The sequence below is a fragment of the Hyperoodon ampullatus genome (genome assembly GCF_949752795.1).
Source record: "Hyperoodon ampullatus genome assembly, chromosome: 9".
Classification (NCBI taxonomy): Eukaryota; Metazoa; Chordata; class Mammalia; order Artiodactyla; family Ziphiidae; genus Hyperoodon; species Hyperoodon ampullatus.
In genome coordinates, this window is record NC_136922.1 from 10,535,866 (window position 1) to 10,557,788 (window position 21,923).

General features: G+C 40.8%; 1 protein-coding gene across 1 annotated transcript in view; it reads right to left on the reverse strand.

Annotated features, from left to right (window-relative positions):
- RSBN1L (round spermatid basic protein 1 like) overlaps positions 1 to 15,360 on the reverse strand; it is a gene marked incomplete at its 5' end in the record, with an annotated part of 62,756 nt that extends 47,396 nt beyond the window's left edge. Inside the window, one exon of the mRNA XM_079711179.1 lies at positions 14,787 to 15,360. Within this exon, the coding sequence (XP_079567305.1) occupies positions 14,787 to 15,360 (574 nt within the window). The remainder of the gene's footprint in view (positions 1 to 14,786) is intronic.
- Positions 15,361 to 21,923: the final 6,563 nt, after the last annotated feature.

The following is a 21,923-nucleotide window of genomic DNA, read 5'->3' on the forward strand; positions in this document are numbered from 1 at the left end:
AGTAAATCATATAGTTCTTTCCGGTTAATGTAATAACATAAGTGGGAACAAATGCTCTTTTTATACACTCCTAATTATATTTTTTCATACAACCAATTAAGGTTCTAAATTTTTAAAAGTTATGTATTTAGCTAATACCACTAAATAACTCTCCTATAGGTGCTTTATCTATTTCAGTTCAATGTAGAATATGCTCTTAATAAAATTTTACAAAACAAATATACCTATTAAGGCCCTAATAAGTATACAGGGAGGAACTGTTTCAAGCTTCCAAAGCTAGGTTAGAAGAAGCCTTGCTATTTCCACCCAGGTCTCTTGGTCTCCTTCTGCCATGTAAGAAATCCTACTATCCTGATGAGGAGATCATGTAAAAAGGCACTGAGATGACAGAAGAGAGAGGGGACCAGCTCAGCATCTCATCATCCCTGACAGGCAACATGCACATGAGTAAAGTCATCATGGACTCACCAGACAAGACTAGCCACCAAATGAACACCACTGAGTAACCCCAGTCAGCCCCGAATGAAGCAAAATTATCTAGCCAATTCTGCTGAATTCCTGACCCAGAACATCATTAGATACAATAAAATGGTTGTTGTTTTAAGCCTCCAAGTTTTAGGTTAGTTTGTGACACAGCAATACCTAATGCAGCCTTCACAAAATCTTCTTATGCTCAAAGAAGTTGGGCTAAGTTATGTATGTACAAGACACGCAATGACTTCAGAGAAATGTTAAAACAGAGTATCTTATAAAAACAACTGATATTTTAAAATCTAAGATGAAGGGCTAGAATAAAGATGTTTAGCAATATATAATGTCAAAGCTATAAAGAGAATCAAACATCTATAAATTACTTCCTGCCTCAGTATCTGTGACACTGCATAGCTCAGTTTTCCTATATAGTTCCCATGAATGTTACACTTCATATAATGCTCTACCTAGAACTTCTTTAACTCTTTATTGAAATCCTACCACACTGTCTTTCAAAGTTTCTCTCAAAACACCCTCTCCTTCCTCCTGCATCTCTTCTCCCTTTCTTAACATCCACCTGCGCCCACTCCCACTAGCTACCACCGCTACTTTCCATTTGCCTTGTGGTATTTAACTTACTGTACTAAATATTATAACTACTTTTTCTAGTACCCTGCTAGATTGTTTAAGTTACTTGAAGGCATGGACTGCAAATTACTGATTTAGTCATTTTTGTTAACACCTACCACAGCATCTAAGTACTAAAAAGGTTTAAGTTGAATAATTATACACTCTGCTACTAGATATCTCAGATTTTAAAGACAAACACAATGCGTGATGTACCACAAACAAATCACTTCCTGAACATTACAAAGTAATCTTACTGTAATTCAATCTGTTCCTGATTATAATTGATAACCTTTCACTGTTATAAAATTATATACCCAATTATCAAGTACGTGTAGAAAAACCAAAAGCTTTCTTATATACCAGTAATAATCTGGAAAAAAAACTCCCCAAAATAAAACAAAATACAAGAAAACTCATAATATGTATTAAATATCAATCAATTTTACAGAGATATGAAAGAATAGGTAAAGATATACATGTAGCTTTTAAGTACAAAGATAATTCTGTAACCATTACAGTTTGCCCCTAATTCAATCAATATATTTAATAAAAATCTCTATGGGATGGGGGGAGGGGGTACTTTACCAAATAACTCTTAATTAAAAAGGAAAAATAAGAGTAAAGGAACCTTGATCCAAAACTCACATACAAAAATTTTCCGAATGCATCACAGACCTAAATGTAAAACCTAAAGCTATAGAGTATCTAAAGGAAAACATAAGAGAAAACCTGTATGACCTTGGGTTAGGCAAAGCTCTCTTAATTCAGACACAAAAAGCACAAACCATAAAAGAAATAAACTATAAAGTGGACCTAATCAAAATTAAAATTTTCTGCTGTGAAAAAGTGTAAGGACAATATTAAGAGAAAGAAAAGCCAAGGAATTGGAGAATACATTTGCAAAAATACGTATCTCATATGGAATTTGTTCACAGTGTAGAGAACTTTCACAATTTCCTAATAATAAGAAAACACCCAGTAATAGACAATTTGAACAGACACTGCACAAAAGAGAGATAGGGATGGAAAATAAGCACATGAAAAGATGTTCAACATCGCTAATCATTAGGAATTGCAAATTAAAACCACAATGAAATACTACTACATGTCCACTAGGATGGCTAAAATTTAGTAAACTGACAATATCAAAGGGCTAGTGGGAATGAAGAATGGTACAGTCACTTTAGAAAAGTTTGACAGTTTCTTATGAAGTTAAACATGCACTTAACCATACAACCCAGCAATTCTACTTCTAGGTATTTACTGAAGAGAAATGAAAACATATACCTATCCCAAGATTTGTATGTAAATGTTTGTAGCAGGCTTTTAAATAATTATCAAAAACCAGAAGCAATCCAAATGTCCATCAACTGGCAAACGAAAAAACAAAGTGTGGTGTCTCCATACAATGAACTACTACTAGAAATAGAAAAGAATGAACTGATTAATGTAACAACTCAAAAGCAACATGCTAAGTGAAAGAAGCCAAACATAAAAAAAGTTAGATAGTTCAACTTAAAAGACATTCTGAAAAAGGCAAAACCATTGGGACATAAAACAGATCACCCCCAGAGTGGAAGTAGTGGGAGAGCACTAAGTGGCAAGAGGGAACTTTTTTTTAAATTTTATTGAACTACAGTTGATTTACAACATTGTGTTAATTTCTGTACAGCAAAGGGACCCAGTTACATATATTCTTTCTCGTATCTTTTCCCATTATGGTTTATCACAGGATATTGAATATAGTTCCCTGTGCTATACAGTAGGACCTTGTTTATCCATCCGATATATAATAGCTTGCATCTGCTCATCCCAAACTCCCAGTCTTCCCTCCCCCATCCCCCCTTCCCCTTGGCAACCACAAGTCTGTTCTCTATGTCTGTGAGTCTGTTTCTATTTTGTTATGTTCATTTGTGTCGCATTTTAGATTCCACATATAAGTGATATCATATGGTATTTTTTTTCTCTTTCTGATTTACTTTGATTACTATGATAATCTCTAGGTCCATCCATGTTGCTGCAAATGGCATTATTTCATTCTTTTTTAATGGCTGAGTAATATTCCACTGTATATATACACCACATCTTCTTTATCCAGCCATCTGTTGATGGGACATTTAGGTTGTTTCCAAGCCTTAGCTACTGTAAACAGTGCTTCTATGAACATAGGGGTGCATGTGATGTGTCTTTTCAAATTATAGTCTTGTCTAGGTATATGCCTAGGAGTATATGGCAACTCTATTTTTAGTTTTTTTAAGGAACCTCCATACTGTTTTCCATAGTGGCTGCACCAATTTACATGGGTGGCTGCACCCAATTGAACCAACATTGCAGGAGGGTTCCCTTCTCTCCTCACCCTCTCCAGCATTTATTATTTGTACTTTTTAAAATTAATTAATTAATTTGTTTGTTTGTTTTTGGCTGCATTCGGTCTTCGTTGCTGGGTGCACACTTTCTCTAGTTGCAGCGAGCGGGGGCTACTCTTCGTTGCAGTGTGCGGGCTTCTCATTGCAGTGGCTTCTCTTATTGCGGAGCACGGGCTCTAGGCATGCAGGCTTCAGTAGTTGTGGCTTGCAGGCTCTAGAGCGCAGGCTCAGTAGTTGTGGCGCACAGGCTTAGTTGCTCCGCGACATGTGGGATCTTCCCGGACCAGGGCTTGAACCCGTGGCCCTGCACTGGCAGGCGGATTTTTAAGTACTGTGCCACCAGGGACGTCCCTATTTGTAGACTTTTTAATGATGGCCATTCTGACCAGTGTGAGGTGGTACCTCATTGTAGTTTTGATTTGCATTTCAAAGAGGGAACTTTTTGATTTTTAGTAGTACGTAATAAAAGCTGGCATTCTATATCTGTGTGGAAAGGAAAAACTATTCAGTAAATGGTATTAAAAACTAATTACTGGAACAAAATTAATTATGATTCCTACCTAATTTTATGTCTAAATAAATTCCAAACAGAGCAAAGGTTTTCATTTATAATTGCATTACAGATTTTGTAAACAAGCTCAGATTAAAAATATAAAATATCCTGTTTGTACAATGTGTAGTCAGTTTAATTTTTTGAGGTTAGAATATATAAAACAGCAATTGTGGTAATTCAAGATTAGTCAAACATTCAATTATTATTATCCACACAGTTCATTTTCTTTCTAGTTATCATGCCATTAATACCTGCCTCTTGTGCTCACCTAACAATCTGCCCATTGTTTGTGAGCAGCTGGTCAACTTCTCATCCCATTATCACCTTCTGCTGTTTGCACATTTGAAATAACCTGCCAAGATTTTCCTGAACAACAATCAGACATCTCTTCTGAGGAGGCAAAAACAGCCGTAACGTAGTGTAAGTTATTCACTTCTCAAAGTTATCAAGTACCCAAAAGTTGAAGGCCTGACCTGAAACAAGATAATCACAGCCCCAGATTCCAGAGAGCTTACCGTCTGGTGAAGAAGACAACTAAACATGTGATTAAAATGAAGTGAAGAAAATGAAAAGACAACCCTCAGAATGGGAGAAAATATTTGCAAACAAAGCAATCGACAAGAGATTAATCTCCAAAACACACAGACGGCTCATGCAGCTCAATATCACAAACAACCCAATCAAAAAATGGGCAGAGGATCTAAAGAGACATTTCTCCAAAGATGACATACAGATGGTTAAAAAGCACATGAAAAGATGCTCAGCATCACTAATTATTAGAGAAATGCAACTCAAAACTACAATGAGGTATCACCTCACACCGGTCAGAATGGCCATCATTTAAAAGTCTACAAATAATAAATGCTGGAGAGGGTTTGGAGGAAAGGGAACACTCCTACACTGTCAGTGGGAATGTAAACTGATACAGCCACTATGCAGAATATGGAGGTTCCTTAAAAAACTAAAAATAGAGCTACCATATGATCCAGCAATCCCACTCCTGGGCATATATCTGGAGAAAACCATAATTCGAAAAGATACATGCACCCCATTGTTCACTGCAGTGCTATTTACAGTAGCCAGGACATGGAAGCAACCCAAATGTCCACTAACAGAGGAATGGATAAAGAAGATGTGGTATATATATAAAATGGAATATTATTCAGCCATGAAGAAGAATGAAATAATGCCATTTGCAGCAATACGGATGGACCTAGAGATTATCATACTAAGTGAAGGAAGTCAGAGAAAGACAGATACCATATGATATTGCTTATATGTGGAATCTAAAAAAAAGGCTATAGGACTTCCCTGGTGGCACAGTGGTTGAGAGTCTGCCTGCCGATGTGGGGGACGCGGGTTCATGCCCCGGTCCGGGAGGATCCCGCATGCTGCGGAGCGGCTGGGCCCGTGAGCCATGGCTGCTGGGCCTGCACGTCCGGAGCCTGTGCTCCGCAGCGGGAGAGGCCGCAGCAGTGAGAGGCCCATGTACCACAAAAAAAATAAATAGAATTAAAAAAAATTTTTTTTTCATTTTTTAAGGCTATAAATGAACTTATCTACAAAACAGAAACAGAGTTACAGATGTAGAAAATAAACTTAAGGTTACCAGGGGGTAAGTGGGGGGAATAAGTTGGAAGATTGGGACTGACATATACACATTAGTATATATAAAATAGATAACTAATGAGGACCTACTGTATAGTACAGGGAACTCTACTCAATAGTGTGTAATGGCCTATATGGGAAAAAACCTAAAAATGAGTGGATATATATATATAATAGATTTGCTTTGCTGTATACCTGAAACTAACACAACATTGTAAATCAACTGTACCCCAATAAAAATTTTTTTAAAAATGAAGTGAAAAAAGTCAGGGTATGGCAAAGTGATACGGGAAGAGACAGCAAGGGGACCTAATCTAGTCCAGGGAGTAGCAAAGGCCTCCCCTTCAAGTTCAGGCCTGAAAGATGAGTAAGTTCAGTGGAGGAGAAGTGTGGAACCAGAGATGGAAGGATAATGGATGGAGAAAGTTCTAGGGAGCAAGGAGCACGGAGGAGAAGCTGAAGAGCTGAACGAGGATATGATCATCCAGAACCTTAGGGGACATTTTAAGGAATTTGAACATCATCTCATAAACAGAAAAGAGACATCAAATAGGCATTTGGATCTCTAGTTATCACTTAGGCTGTAGAATGAAAAATGAAATGAAAGATCATAGATGTGAAGTAGAGAGCCCAATAAGGAAGCAGTTATACAATAATTGAGGTTAGAGATAATTAGGCTAGAGATAATTAGCTTTCAACGAATACTAAGAGAAAGGAAGGCGTAAAAGTAGATAGATGTGAAAGACAGTGGCTAGAAGCAAAAAGATCTGGCTACAGGTGTGATAAAGTTAAAGTGGAGAATTCAGTTTTCAAACCTGAGCGCTGAGATAAGGAGCATACGTGGAAAGACAAATTTGGGTAAGGAAGACAAAGAGTTGTGAACATATTACTCTTACGGTTCTATGGACCACCTAATAGTGGTCATGTCAAGGAGGCAACTGCATACACACACAGATCTAAACCTCTGGACTAAGCCAACAGACATAAGAAAACGAACAGGGTCATTAGCAAAGCCAGAGAGACTCCTACTGTAAAAGGGCCCCAAACTAAACCAAATGCTAAAATAGCTGCAGCAGAGATGAGGAAAATGGCAGGGGACGCTAAAAGGGGAAGGACAAATGGAGTGTAAATTGTTAAACTGTTGAGTGGAGTGAAGGTTAAGGGACCATGCCTAATCTTGGAGTTTTTAGAGACCTTTTCAAGACTGTGAACAGCTGGTTACCTAAGAATTAATGATCTGAGATTATTTGCTCCTCACAGAAAAAGCCCTCCACATACACACACTGAAGCACACATGTTAACTGAACAGAATCTCCTACATACAGAGCAACATTTTTAAACCTCACCCTTGGACTCACTACTAATTTGACATGCATCTGATAACAAAACTTTAATAAGGTACTTGCCTGCATCTCAAACTCACATCCATCTTTTTGAAACAGTTCTCTTACAGGCATACCCACATTTTTTCAAAAAATGCTTATTCTCTCCATCTGAAAGCATAAAATAACATGTAAATTCTCCTTTCTTGCTATATATTTGAAAACCATGATGCTCTATCATATAATCCCTCTTAAAATCTTCCTTTTCATGTCCAGGAGTACCAATCATTTCACCACTAAAATGACTTCATTTCACTACTACAGTAGTCTCCAATACCCCTGACTCTATAATTTTCTCAGCCAATCTCTCCTATACAATGCTACTAAAGTAATATTCCTAAAATACCAGTTTGAATACATTATCACCCTACTAAAAAACTGTGCCTTGCTGTTGCCCACAGAATGAAGTCTGAACTCCTTATCCAGACAAATAGAAAGCAGATTATGGCAGACTTTCAACTGCCAAGCAGTCCTATCTCGCAACTCTGTACAAAATCATCAATCCCAGCCAAATGGTTCTTCTCACAGACCACTGAACGTGCCAGACACACTACTGTCTCTACAATCTTGCTCATACCACCCCTCCTGCCTAACAAGCCTGACTCTATCATCTCCATTTACGTAAGTCCTAATTTTCCATCAAAGCCCAGTTCATTTACTTGGCAAACTATCTCACAATGCAAGGTACAATTTTGGATGAAGGAGATTTAAAAATATTAACATGGTTTGCACAGCAGTTTAGAGAGAGAGCTCTGAGGTCAAACTATCTAAAGATCTGAAACCTAGATTTACTACTTATTTCATATCCTTCAGCAAGTCACTTAAATTATTCTGACCTTCCATAAAGCACTTTCAAAAGTCTACTATCTAACTAAACTTTAAAGAAGTTGTGAAAATTAAATAAAAATCTATATAAAGTGCTGAGTATATAGTTCTATAAGTGTTAACCCTTGTTCTTATTTTTGTTGTTTCTGTCCTCAAGAAGCTTATATTCTAGCACAAATTGCACCTAAGTACTCACTGCATCAGCTTGTGGCCCATCTCAAAAAAGCTTGACAGAATTTACTAATTCTGACCTTTTCATTATCCTCAAAGGAGAAAACCAAAATTATACTGTTCTAGTTTCTTTTGTATTAATTAAAATTTTTTCATGATAAAAAGTTAAATATTTTAAATCTACAATTCAAAAAAATGTACAAAGTTTAATGTACCTTCAGAAATAAAAATGTTTAAGGTGATAAAAAAATTAGTTTATTTGGTAAGAGTGTACATTATTAATTCTCCTTAATCACACACACACAAAGATTTTATATAAGCCACAATTATTTCAGCAGAATTCTTTTTACTCTAACACTCTAACTGAAAAAGTATCATTATTTTTTCAATATCCTATTTTAAGTAGTTTATCCGTAATTTAAAACTTTAATTCATTTGAGGATGGTGAAAAATTAATGACATTTACTGTAATAACTGTAAACCTCTGACATATAAACTTCTTTCAGCAAGTTAGTATGGTTCATACTAATACCAAAAATTCTCAGAAACCAGGATACCAATGGGAAAACTATACAGGTCATACATACCCATGAATTCAGTGAAACTAAACGTGTCCAATGTGTTATACAGGAAAGAATGGTTAGGAACTAATATCCCTACAAATGCCTACCATATACCAGGCTCATGTAATTCTAACAATCATGCTGTGGACACCAATAATAATAGATGAGTATGAGCTCAAAAAGATTAAGTGATTTCACCAGTGTCCCACAAATAGGAACAAATCAAAATAAGGCTAAAATTTAAGATGTCTTCTTGAAAAACATACCACAACAATAGGGAGAAAAAGAACTAGAAACATAAATTCCACCTTTAAGGTAACTAGGAGATACTGTAACTGTAACCTGAAATATAATTTATAAAGACAGAACGTCGATGGTGGAATGGTAAATGACCTGGCATAAATGCAAGAAGGTTAAGGTAAGTCCCTATAGAGAGAAATAATGACAAACAACCCTGTTTACTCCGCAGCACCCCAGAAGGGCTTAGAAATGGGAGGTGCTGGGAAAGGCAAGATGACAGAACCGCACTGCTTCACCCCCCGCCCCCGCTCCCACCCCCACACTCCTAAGGGAATGAGAGGTGTTCAGCAAAACTGAATCAGAGCGTGGCCCCAGCCTCAGGGGCGACACACACAGAAGAAGGGAGAAGCGAGTGCTGGTAAGAAAACAAGGAGACTAAGTGAAAATTTAGAAACGGGTGAGACTTGTAGTAGCTTTCTTCCTCCACCCAGCACTAGAACTCTGCCATCAATACTCATTACTCCTGCCAATCCTCTCCTCGCTCCATTATTCCACTTACGCAGACGGACAGAAAAACGAAGGACCATTATCTGAAGAAACTGAAAGCCTTCTTACCCACCACCTAGAGAAGACAAAATAAAAATAAAAACAAGGGAGTTCATTAGTCACTAAGCTATGCTCATGCATGCCCAGTGAGCTTTCAATCAGTTCTGCAACATTCTCTTGAATATGAAGGAACTGCTGAGGATCACACAGATCTGAAGAAAGCCTTCAACAACAAAAAAAAGAGACCAAAACAAACAGAAAAAAGAGGAACCAAAAACAATGCAAGGCAGGGAAGAAAATGTCAAAGAAACTGTAATTAATATCCTTGAAGAGGTAACAGAAGATGCTGTACCCCTGAAAAAGAAACAAGATGCTATAATACAGAAATAGAGAAGAGCTCATAAAACACTTTTTTTAAAAAGATACCTGAAATTTTAAAATTCAGTGAAAGGATTGAAATCTCCCGGATAGGACAAAAGACAGTTTTTTGGAGATCAAATTTCTCAGCATCAACATTGGAAGCCAAGCAATAAAGGAACACCTCCAAACTTTTAAGGAAAAATGATTTCCAATACAGAAATCTCTCAACAGCCCAACAGTCAAGTGTGAGGGTAAAAATGAAACCCCCCCAAAATATCTCATGCACTCTTTCACAGTAATAGTAGAGAAACCAAAAAGAAGGAATAAACTAAAAGGAAGGCATGGGATCCAGGAAAAAAGGGACTCAACAAAAGTGAAAAAAATTCCCAGAATGTCCCAAGATAACAGCTTTGCAGCAGGCCTAAACAGAAAACAATCCAGAATAAAGCAGGAAGGACAGCTACAGAAGGGATGACTACAGGAATAAGTGGAAGTGGTAAGTTTATGTGACAGATTTGACCATGTGGAAAATTGTACTGAGAAGCATTTTACCGAGCTGCTGGAGGATATAGAAAGACAAAACTAAGCAAATGAATAAACAAGGCATGAAAAGCAAAAGGTTACACGAGAAAACGAAATCATAGTAAACTACTATCTCAGCAGTGACAAATATGTGGTTGGAATGATGAAAACTCTCAACATGAATTTAACCTGAAATTGCAGAATTAACAGTATCAGAAAGATGGAAGAAAAGCCTAGTTTGAAAAATCTTTTAACATCTATCCCTTTAAAATCATTGATAATTACATACCTCAAATTATTCAATTCTAAGGAAAGCCTCTATTTTCATTAAATTCTGTAACTACACTTTCAAGGCAAAAATTTAGTGAAATGCACTGGTTTTGTCTTGGGCTACTTCACAGGGTCATTTTAAGGAAATAAGGTAATAAATGCAAAGCAAAAACGCTAACAAAAATTAGAAGATCTATACAAGTTTTATTGGTTACTGGAATCAGTTAAGGCAGCTTATTATCTAATAATATGTTTGTTTTATTGTTTGCTATAATTCTTTTTTTTAATATTTATGTATTTATTTATATTTATTTTGGCTATGCCTGGTCTCAGTTGCAGCACACGGGGTCTTCGTTGCAGCATGTGGCATCTTTAGTTGATCTTTACTGCAGCATGCAGGATCTCTAGTTGCAGCATATGGACTTATTAGTCGCAGCATGCATGCGGGACCTAGTTCCTCGACCAGGGATTGAACCTGGGCCCCCTGAACTGGGAACACGGAGTCTTACCCACTGGACCGCCACACAAGTCCCTGTTTGTTGTAATTCTAAATGTTGGACACCTTCAGCACATGTCCGCTTTTACCTTCCACATTTACCAGTTAATAATTTATTCAGTCTTACAGGAAAATGGGCTGCGAACTCTTTAGTAGTTTACCTCTTTATACACCAAAACTTTTATTTCATAGGTTTAAAAATCTAGGACTTCCCCGGTGGCGCACTTGTTGGGAGTCCGCCTGCCAATGCAGGGGACACGGGTTCGAGCCCCGGTCCAGGAGGATCCCACATGCCGTGGAGCAACTGGACCCATGCACCACAGCTGCTGAGCCTGTGCTCTAGAGCCCATGAGCCACAAGGGCTTAAGCCCAGGCGCCTGGAGCTTGTGCTCTGCAACAAGAGAGGCCACCATAGTAAGAGGCCTGCGCACAGCAGTGAGGAGTAGCCCCTGCTGGCACAACTGGAGAGAGCCCGTGGGCAACAATGAAGACCCAACGCAGACAAAATTAATAAATAAATTTTAAAAAATAAAATAAAAAATAAATTAAAAAATAAAACTAATTTTAAAAAAATCTAAAATGTTTTGCACTTTTTCTTTTCATAAGAAATAAATTTAACTTTTACTTGATGACTCAGGCTGTCACGCAAGTGGACTACAGTACTATGATTAGATGGCCTCAGAGGTTTTAGGTCTGGAAGGCATCAGCCCTTATGCTAAATGGACCTAGACTGGTATGCTTTTATAACCTTCCTGTTCATCACTCTTAACTTTCAGATCTACTGTCAATGATCCTTCCTCTATCTGGATTGACCCATCTTTTATTTACTCTGGGGTTAAAAAAAAAATCATCATGCTTCTGACTCAACATTTACTAAATGCCCTGCCTTTCATACACACACTTTCATTTAATCCAAATAACTTCTGTTCGAATGGTAGTCAATGTAAAAATTTAGCAGTTCTGACTAAAGACTTAAAAAAAAACCTACTACAAATAAATACAGGAGGGCCTCCCTGGTGGCGCAGTGGTTGAGAGTCCGCCTGCCGATGCAGGGGATACGGGTTCGTGCCCCGGTCTGGGAGGATCCCATATGCCGCGGAGCGGCTGGGCCCGTGAGCCATGGCTGCTGAGCCTGCGCATCCGGAGCCTGTGCTCCGCAACGGGAGAGGCCACAACAGTGAGAGGCCCGCGTACCACAAAAAAATAAATAAATAAATAAATAAATACAGGAGTTTAATTGCTTAATGGAGTTTGGGGGCTGCATCTTTTGGATGGTTTGGGGGGTTTTGTTTGTTTTTTGAGAGAAGGATTTATTTTTCTTGCTTTGGTGTCTTTATAACTAATTTCCAGTTCTGATCAAGACTGGTCACTCAATGATCTATGGGATAATTGTGGGAGTCACTGAACTATCCTATGCGCTATCCTATCAACTATCCAACTTAGAGCAATACCAAAAAGAGGTATATACCTAAAACTACAGACACGTGGTCATCCATTCACTAAGACTTTCACAAAAAACGCAGAAAAATGAGAAATGTATTGCAAATTAGGACTCTTATATTTGCAATTATATCTATATTAAATGCATGTATATAACTTTGTTATTTTAATACTTCTGTTGCTTAAAAATTTTCTTAGTTGGATAAAACAGAACCTCAATTCAGTTAAATCTGAACTTCAGAAGGATATGAGTACTTCCCAAATTAAGAGGTAAAGATTTTCACCATTAAATGTATCACCAAGACACTGAAAAGCAATCCTTCTCATTGATTTTTAGTTATTTCTCTATAAAATAGCAGCATTTCCATTAAAAAAAAAAAAGAAAAAAGAAAGAAAAGAAAATCTTACCATAGTGTTACCATCTAGTCATTACTCAAAAAACCTACATAAATCATGGAATAAAAGCTATCATTGCTTATATTCAGGCTTAATAATGTAAGCTGTAGCCTTCAAAAGGAGAATTCTAAATGTAATTTCAAAGACTAGAAAACTTTCTCTTTAACAGCCGTTTCACTTTAAAAGCAATTTATGTGCTCCAGAGAATTGTTAAAGAATGCTTACTTATGTATTTTCAGCCATTCCAATACATCGACAATGTTATACCCATATTCACGTTCTCATTCAAAGAACTCAGAAGTGCAAATACACTGTTTACACATCACAAATAAGACTGATATTGAGCTGCAAATGCTGACTTCCAGGCACTTTCAAATTTTAAATGTAATTATTAAAACAAAATTGCTTTAAAATACTAATCACCTAAAATCTCAGACTAAAAGTAGTACAAATGCCATCCTCAAAACCACTTTCCTAGAAACAACACTCTCCAAAGCTGAGAGATCCTTTACCTTGTGCCAGAGTACCTGATGCCTATGCTTAGATGTCACAGCTTTGCTACAGGCAAAATATCAAAAAAGTAACGCTGTTGCTACATACTCGTGCACAACATTTTTAAAAACTGCAAAAAATATGCCATTCCAATTCAAACATACGGAGAAGTTTTCATGATCTAAGCTACCATTAGATCAGCAACGCTAAAACTGCTCGACATTTCGTTTTTCCTAAAACCAACAAAAATACTTTCACAATACTGTGTAGCAATGTACATTTATAATAAAGATCACTACGTGCTTTAAGCTTTTGATCACATAAAGATCTAATTTTCAACCAGTTTCCACGTTGTACCACTGTCAAAACTGTGTATCAAACATCTAAATAGGTAGGACCATTTATTTTATAGAAATACTTCCTGAAAATTATATGACTAGCCTACTTTTTAAAAGAAAACCGCGGGCCTCCCTGGTGGCGCAGTGGTTGAGAGTCCGCCTGCCGATGCAGGGGATACGGGTTCGTGCTCCGGTCTGGGAGGATCCCATATGCCGCGGAGCGGCTGGGCCCGTGGGCCATGGCCGCTGAGCCTGCGCGTCCGGAGCCTGTGCTCCGCAACGGGAGAGACCACGGCAGTGAGAGGCCCGCGTACCGCAAAAAAAAAAAAAAAAAGAAAACCGCGCAGTCGTGTCTGAAAAGAACGCTTAAGAATTTGCCTTTCTCTGATGCTAAAACCTTTTGCAGCAAGTACTTGGTCTGGCCAAAAAACGTCAATGCTCTTGATTTTATCATTTGCTGCAGGAAAAAAAGAATATGGCTGAAAATTCTGCAGGCTGGTATTTCAAACAGGACCACTCGCAACACTTAAGAATACGGAGCGGAGAGGAGGGTGGAGGGAGGGTACCTCATGAAACAGCACACTCCGGGCCCTGCACACTACCTCATTTCCCTAATAGGGAGGAAAAGCTCAGGCCTCTGGCAGCTTCCAGCTGACGCCAATGCTCTCCACACCCCTTTTTTTGACAGGATTTTCTGGCGCTGGAGCCTGTGTCACAAATACAAATTCCGTGATCACGTCTAAACGGTCTAGTAATCAAGCATCTTCTACAGGACCAAACCCTTCGAGATCCCATCCCCTCCCACCTCCCTCCGTAGCGAAACACACCTAGGCGGGTCCTCCACATCGGGTTCTACAAATCCTGCCGCGCATTATCGAGGCAGAAACGATACAGAAAATAGATTTCAGCCATCCCCCTCGGTGCTACCGAAATTACAGGCTCCATTTCCTGTCCCCATGGGGACCGCAAAGTCTCCGGCGGAGAACTGGACGCCTCCCGCCCCCTCTAGGCTGGCGAAAGCGGCCCCCGCGCTCCCCCTGCCTGGGCCCCGCAGGCGCGAGCGGGTGGCGAGGACCCGGGGCGCCCTCCCCTCCCCCCACCCGGCGCCGGCACCCACCTCTCGGCAGCGGCTTCATCTCCCCGTTCTCCTCGCGGGCTGCCCCGCCGGCCTCGCCGGCCTCGCCCGCCCCGCCGAGGCCGTGCCTCCTCCTTTCCTTCTCTCGCTTCTCCTTGGGTCTGCGCGGCTTGGCGTTGGCGGAGGAGGCGGCGGCCGGCAGCAGGAGATGGTGAGGCTGAGCGTGCAGCAGCGTAGGAGGGACCAGCAGTTTGCGCGGCACCGGCTGGGACGAGGAAGCAGAGGCTGAGGAGGGGACGGCCGTGCCAGCGGAGAAAGAGAAATTGCTCCGAGCAGAGGACGGGGAAGGGGCAGCAGACAGAGCGGCGAAGCTCCAAGACCCAGGGCTGCCATAGCTCTGAGGCGAAGGTGCCGCGGAAGACTGCAGCTGCCTGCTGTTGCCGCCGCTGCCTCCTTCTCCGTTCAGTCTCCGCGGCGTCTTCTTCTCCTCAGTCCGGATCTTCTTGGCGGACAGAGGACCCGGCGGGTCCCGGGAGGGGGGCTGCAGCTTGGAAAACGGTTCTTTCTCCGAGACGGCGGCGGGGTCGCAGTGCACTAGGCTCGGCGGTTCCGCCATTTTGCGCTCCTGTTGTATTTACTCTCCTCCGCTCCCAGGCGCGGGGCAGGGGCGGGCTCTCCTCAGGGGGCAGGGAAGGGGCGGAGCGGCCGGGCCCTCCATTGGGCGAGCCACGCTGAGGGATATCTTAAGAACCAATCAAAAGCGCGAGTCTGGAGCCGAAGTTGTGGGGGGAATCGCCAAGCGTACCAGTTTTGGAGGTCACAGGTCCGCGGGGCGCGGCTAATGGCGGAGCAAGCTGTGAGGGGAGGGTCGTCCAGTTGTCGTCAGCGTGAACGCGGGTGCCCAGTGAGTGTCTGAGAGAACCCCAACTCCAGACCCCAAAGTCTGCCCCGGCCCCGCGCTCCTCTCTGCCTCGTCGACTTTGTCTTATACCACTTTCCCTTCCTTTTTCCCTGGGGGGTCCTTTCGGTCCCTCCCCTGCCTTTTCCCGCTCAGAAAGCCGAATTTCGCAGATTCTCAGCTCCGAGGAGAAAATTTTGCCGGAAATTAAATCCTTCCTTCTGTTAGGCAGTAGTCGATTGATGGGAGGAGCTAAAAGTCACTTGGTGTCCTGACAAGATGTGTTACTCTTTTGCTAAGATCGTCATCTCTAATGCTTTGAGGGAGATAACTTCTGCACACCTAGAACTTTCGGATTACTACCGAGCTTGAAGGTAAGACTCTCCTGGAGAATTTTTTTTTAAGCTCTTGTGATTAGACCGTTAAAGATTTTAATTTTATTATCATTGTTGTAACTCAGATTCGCTAAGAAAAATTCATTAGCGATATTTATAGATGTTTGAAAAGCAAGTTTTTTTTTTAAGTGTGTATTTTAGCGTTTAGTTAGCAGTCTGAGTGTTCGATGTTTTCTAAGCGCGCGTGCTTTGATTTGTAGCTTAGAAGATAAGGAATTTGAGGAGATGGGTTACAGTAATTGCAACCAAGTGAAGAGTACGATTATAATTTTACTCTAAGGTCTTACATGAGACCAAGAAGTCAAAGGAATGGATGTAAAAATAAAAGTAGTCAAATGAGGAGATGACCAGTCAGAGGATATTTTGAGTCCCAAAAGGTGCCCTAAGCTGCCTGTAACTTTGTGGAAAACAAGTAAAAGTAACTTTCCAGAATTACCAGTTCTCGTGACCTCATGAAGTTGGAATTCTTTATTTTGTTTTCACTTTTGAGGGGTAAAGGGGATTGGTTTTAAGAATATTTTGGAGTCAAAATTTAATGTTGGTTTATAGACTTTTTTTGAGGTGCGTCAAATTTTTAAAGTAATGAAAACTGTTCACTGTACTTTAATGCATAGCAATGAAAGCAAGTGTAAGCTGTGTAGTTGGAATTGACTGACAGTAGATGTCTTACTGAAAAGTGTGGACAGAGATTATGGGGCTGGAAATCATCTGCTACTGACTAGCTTTGTGACCTCAGTCAGGGTGTTCTTTATCTGTCTGAACTTCTGTTTCATTTATTAAGTGAGTATATTTGATTACATGATTACTAAGAACACTTCTGCACTCTAAACTTCGGCTGTATTTAAGAAGCTTTTCAAAATCACACTGAAATCATTACAATTAAAATAACGTCTTAATTGTGGGCCCTCCAGATATGAGAGTGTCTCTTATATACATAATGTAGTGCCTGTAAATTTGCACCATTTATACCCTTATCTTCCCTGCAGAAGTCTGGAAAATCTGACTTCTTAAGGGCCCAGCTAAAGTGGACCCTCACCTGAATTCGTTGCTAATTGCACTAGATTCTTTTATACACTCTCATCAAGGCAGACCCTAAATTTATGGAGCCTGAGCAAGAGTGTGGTTATGGAGGTTCACAGACCGTGTGTCTAAATATTTCAGTTATAAATCAAGATAACAAACTATTATTAAAAATATATTCTACTCTCCTACCTTGGCAAATCTACTTAAATAACGATCTGGAAAGCCAGGTTTAAATTCAGAATTCTCAGACTTCTGGAGTCCTCACACTGACCCTGTTCTCTTCTCATTCCCAGCTGCTTCGCCCACCTCACCCAGCATGTCCAAGCTATGTCCACATCTTGCACCCCCTGCAAATAGTGACGTGTAATCCGCTGCTCCATCTGCCCTCAGATCTAGCCACTCTGAAAGAGGAGTGCAGGCTCAAGGGGCAGACATGGCCCCTTGACCTCATGGACTCCTTGTCCTTGGCAGCAGGAGGAGGGTACTCACTCAGGTCTAAGGGCAGTACTGTTACAAAACATGCTCAAGTATCTGTCTTTTCTCCCATGTAATCAGCCATTCCTAACAACATTGAACTAGGAGAGAATTCCCACTACCGTCACCAGTTCCTACTGGCATAATCTCTCCTACCACTAAAACCATCCACTTCTCTCCATGTCCATTGTAGGTACCCTATTCCAAGTACCACCCCTCTCGCCTGGATGACTACAGTAGCCTTTTTTTCTGGTCTTCTTATACTCCAGTTTTCTCCAGTCTGCCTGCCATTCTACCCAGAATGCACTTTTCAAAAGATAAATCTGATCTTGTCACTTTCTTTGCTTCAGACCCAGTGGCTTCCATTTCTCTTAGGATAAAGAACAAAATCCTTAACTGGCCAACAAAACCCATCATGATCTAGCCCCTTCCTCTTCTATCTCAAAGTAAAAGGTCTTCAATTTCCAGAATGCACCATACTGTCTTACAATTTAGGAATATTATTTATGTTGTTTCCTCTACCCGACTGCTTTTCTCTTTACCTGATGCTTATGTGATGATTTGGATAATGGGCATAAGGGAGGCAGATGTCATTAATACCTCCTACATTTCTAACCTGTGTGACTTGATGGACAGTGGGACCATTCACTGAGCTAGGAAACACTGGAAGAGTGACTGACAAGTTTGGGATGCTCTTTGATCTTGGGCCTGATGAACATGGGGTACCTATGAGACATCACATCCTTTGGATCTCAGCTCAAGCTAAGCCTCACTTCCTTGGAGAAGCCTTCTCTCCCTGTCAAGACTAGATTCCTAACTTGCTGGTTCCTTTTCTTGCTTGTTGTTTACTCACTTATTATCTCTCCCACCTCTTTTCATTCCTCCTCTAACAGCTAACAGCTGTATTGAAAACATACTACCCTGTACCCTGGTTCTCCATCTTCTTGTCTGACACCTGGCTGCCCTCTGAGGACACAGACTGTACTTTTTTTTTCTCTCTTTCATACGCTATTTTATTTTTTTAATTAATTTTTATTGGGGAGTTGGGGATTCTTAGGAATATGTCATTGCTCTTTATCTGACTCTGAATACCTCTATGTGGTATTAGGCATAGCAGTGTCTTCTGATTTATCAGAAGTGCTGTCAATTCCCAAGTCTTCCTCTCCTGCCTTGACCTTCTGCCTGATTCCTGACTCTTATCCAGATGCTAAATGTATGTTGCCGCTTTTGTAGCCACTTACATCTCAGATTTTATACCATGCATTCTCATCCTCCCATGTATCATTCTCCTGCATTTTTTATCCACCTTATCATTCAAGCTACAAGCCTGGGAGTCTTCTTTGACTTCTTTTTTTCTCTCACCCTCTGCGTTAGTCAGTCACTGTCTCTAGCCAGTTTCTCTTCTCCATTCCCACTGCTGCCTCTTGCCTTCAGGCCTCAAGCCAGCTTGGATTTTGTCAATGATCCCTTCCTAACTGTAAGTCTTCCATCTTCTAAACTATCCTCCATGCTGCTTCCAAAATTATATTTCTAAAATATTAACCTGATTACACCTCAGTCTCTTCACTATTTCCCTTTGGCATATGGGATAAAAGTCACACTTTCCAGTGTAAATACAAGCCATTCTTTTGTTTTGTTTTGGTTTGGATTTTTCCGGTACGTGGGCCTCTCACTGCTGTGGCCTCTCCCGCTGCGGAGCGCAGGTTCCGGACGCGCAGGCTCAGCGGCCATGGCTCACGGGCCCAGCCGCTCCGCGGCATGTGGGATCTTCCCGGACCGGGGCACGAACCCGTGTCCCCTGCATCGGCAGGCGGACTCTCAACCACTGCGCCAGCAGGGAAGCCCAAGCCATTCTTGATATAACCCCAGCACTCCTTTCTCTCTCACTCTCCTACAGCTTTCCTCTGCTTCATCTGTTCTGAACTATGTGTAATTGCCGAAAGAGTGGCACTCTTTGTCGCTCTGAGCATTCTGCCTGTCATACCCCTCCAAGATTGGGTTCAAGCATCTCCCTAGTACTGTGCTTCCTGACCTGCCAAATCAGAGTTGATCGTTCCTTTGTGCCATCATCATTCTGCCTAGGAGCATTTAACTCAGTGGTCTCTGCTTCTAGCCTGAGAGCCTCCTTAAGAGCAGGGATGATGCATTATTTATATTTGTATGCATAGTATCTGGGACATGGTTAGAAAACAAATGTTGAAAAGAAGTATATAAAGAGCAGTTTGTGATCTTTATGATAAGATGAGGATCAGAGGTTACAATCAAATGGTCTTGATAGGTTAAAAAAATAATAAGGCAGGTTGACTATAATATAATAGGAAGTGGTGAGGACTGTGGAAACTGGGAATTATGTGCCTTATCTACAAGGTACATTGCTGATTGTCCCTATATGGAAATGAAGCAGGCCTACTTGCTAAATATCTAGATTTTTTTAATGTGAGGTTTCCTAAGAAACTATGCAAGCCAGACAAAACATATCTGTGGGTCACATAAGCCAGTCTGACTTCTGATCTAGAAAAAAGTGACTTAACTTCGGATAAGGTAGCCTTTGAGAGTTTTGTTTGTTTGTTAACTCAGGGCCCTTCCTTTGTCAATTGCTAGAATAGATAGATACTAAGCAAATATATGTGAACTTGTAGCCATGGTAAATGTGTGTTAGCAGTGTTTAGAGCTGTCCTCCTAGAATCTGGTTTTCTCTGTGTATAATGTCCTCCAATATTCCTGAGCCTAACTGCATTTTTGCTCTGCAGTATACTATCCTCTGGCCTTGTCCAGGTTCCTGACCCCCTGTGCTTTCTTTCTTTCTTTCTTTCTTTCTTTATTTATTTATTTATTTATGGGTGCGTTAGGTCTTCATTGCTGTGCGCGGTCTTTCTCTAGTTGCAGTGAGCGGGGGCTACTCTTTCTTGCGGTGCGCGGGCTTCTCATTGCAGTGGCTTCTCTTTTTGCAGAGCACGGGCTCTAGGCGCGCAGACTTCAGTAGTTGCGGCACGCAGGCTCAGGAGTTGTGGCTTGCGGCCCCTAGAGCGTGGGCTCAGTAGTTGTGGCGCACGGGCTTAGTCACTCCGTGGCATGTGGGATCTTCCCGGACCAGGGCTCAAACACGTGTCCCCTGCACTGGCAGGCGGATTCCTAACCACTGCGCCACCAGGGAAGTCCCCCCCTCTGCTTTATGAAACCCTGTATTAACCTTAAAGACATCCCTTCTACCCTTCTGGCATGGAAATCTCAAAGTCCTACCTCTATCACACTGACTTGCACATCTTTATGTGTCTTTCTTTTGTCAGTCAACATTGACCAGTTATAAAGGGTGGTTCTATGCTTTAGGAAAGCCTGATCTTTTCAGCTTCCATGTTGTCAGTTCTAATTTAGTCCACACTTAACAGAAGCCAGCAAACTTGTTCTGTAAAGAGCCAGATAGTAAATATTTTAGGCTTTGCAGACCACATGTCTCTCTAGCAACTACTGCTTGTAGCGCAAAAGCAGCCATAGACAATATATTAATGAGTGGGCATGGCTGTGTTCCAGTAAAACTATAAAAATAGGCAGGATAGATTTGGACTGCAATATATAGTTTGCTGACTCTTGCTCTAGGATTTTGATTTCTGCCTTTATACCATGTGAAAAGATAGTTGAACATCTCGTCCACACTCCCTTCTGCTCCTGCTGCATCAGTCACATGGCTTTCTCTCTGTTCCCTGATCATGCCCAGTCCTGCCTAAGACCCTTGGCCCAGGCTAGTTCCCTGCCTGGAACGCTTCTTCCCTCCCACGTCTAACTCTTCTTTCAGATGTCATTACAGGCCTTCCTCTTTTCATTATTCTCTGTCACAGCATTCTCTTTCTTTCAGAGCACCAATCACAGTTTATAATTATTTTAAAATTATTTCCTTGCTTTTTATCATTTGTCTCCCTCAGTAAATAGTAAGCTCCATGGGGACAGGGACCACATCTTTCTTATTCACTCTTATTCACCACTGTGTCTCTGGAATCTAGCAAATGCCTTGTATACATTAGACACCCACCAAATGGTTATTGAATGGATAAATCAATTAATGACTCAGCCTGAATTTTGATTAACTAATTTAGTTGTTTTTTCACCAGAAACTAATAAAATAGTTCTATAGTGATGCAGCAGTATATCCACAAAAAAATCAATAGACTTCCCTGGCAGTCCAGTGGTTAAGGCTCCACGCTTCCACTGCAGGGGGTGCGGGTTTAATCCCCGGTCAGGTAACTAAGATCCCACATGCCACATGGTGCAGCCAAAAAAAAAAAGTCAAAATTTTAGCTTTCTGATGAATCTAGTTATACATGTGCATTTCAGTCATAGTGACTGTTTCTTAGTTTATTAGTTTCACTCTTTCTTAATGTATTGATATTAGTACAG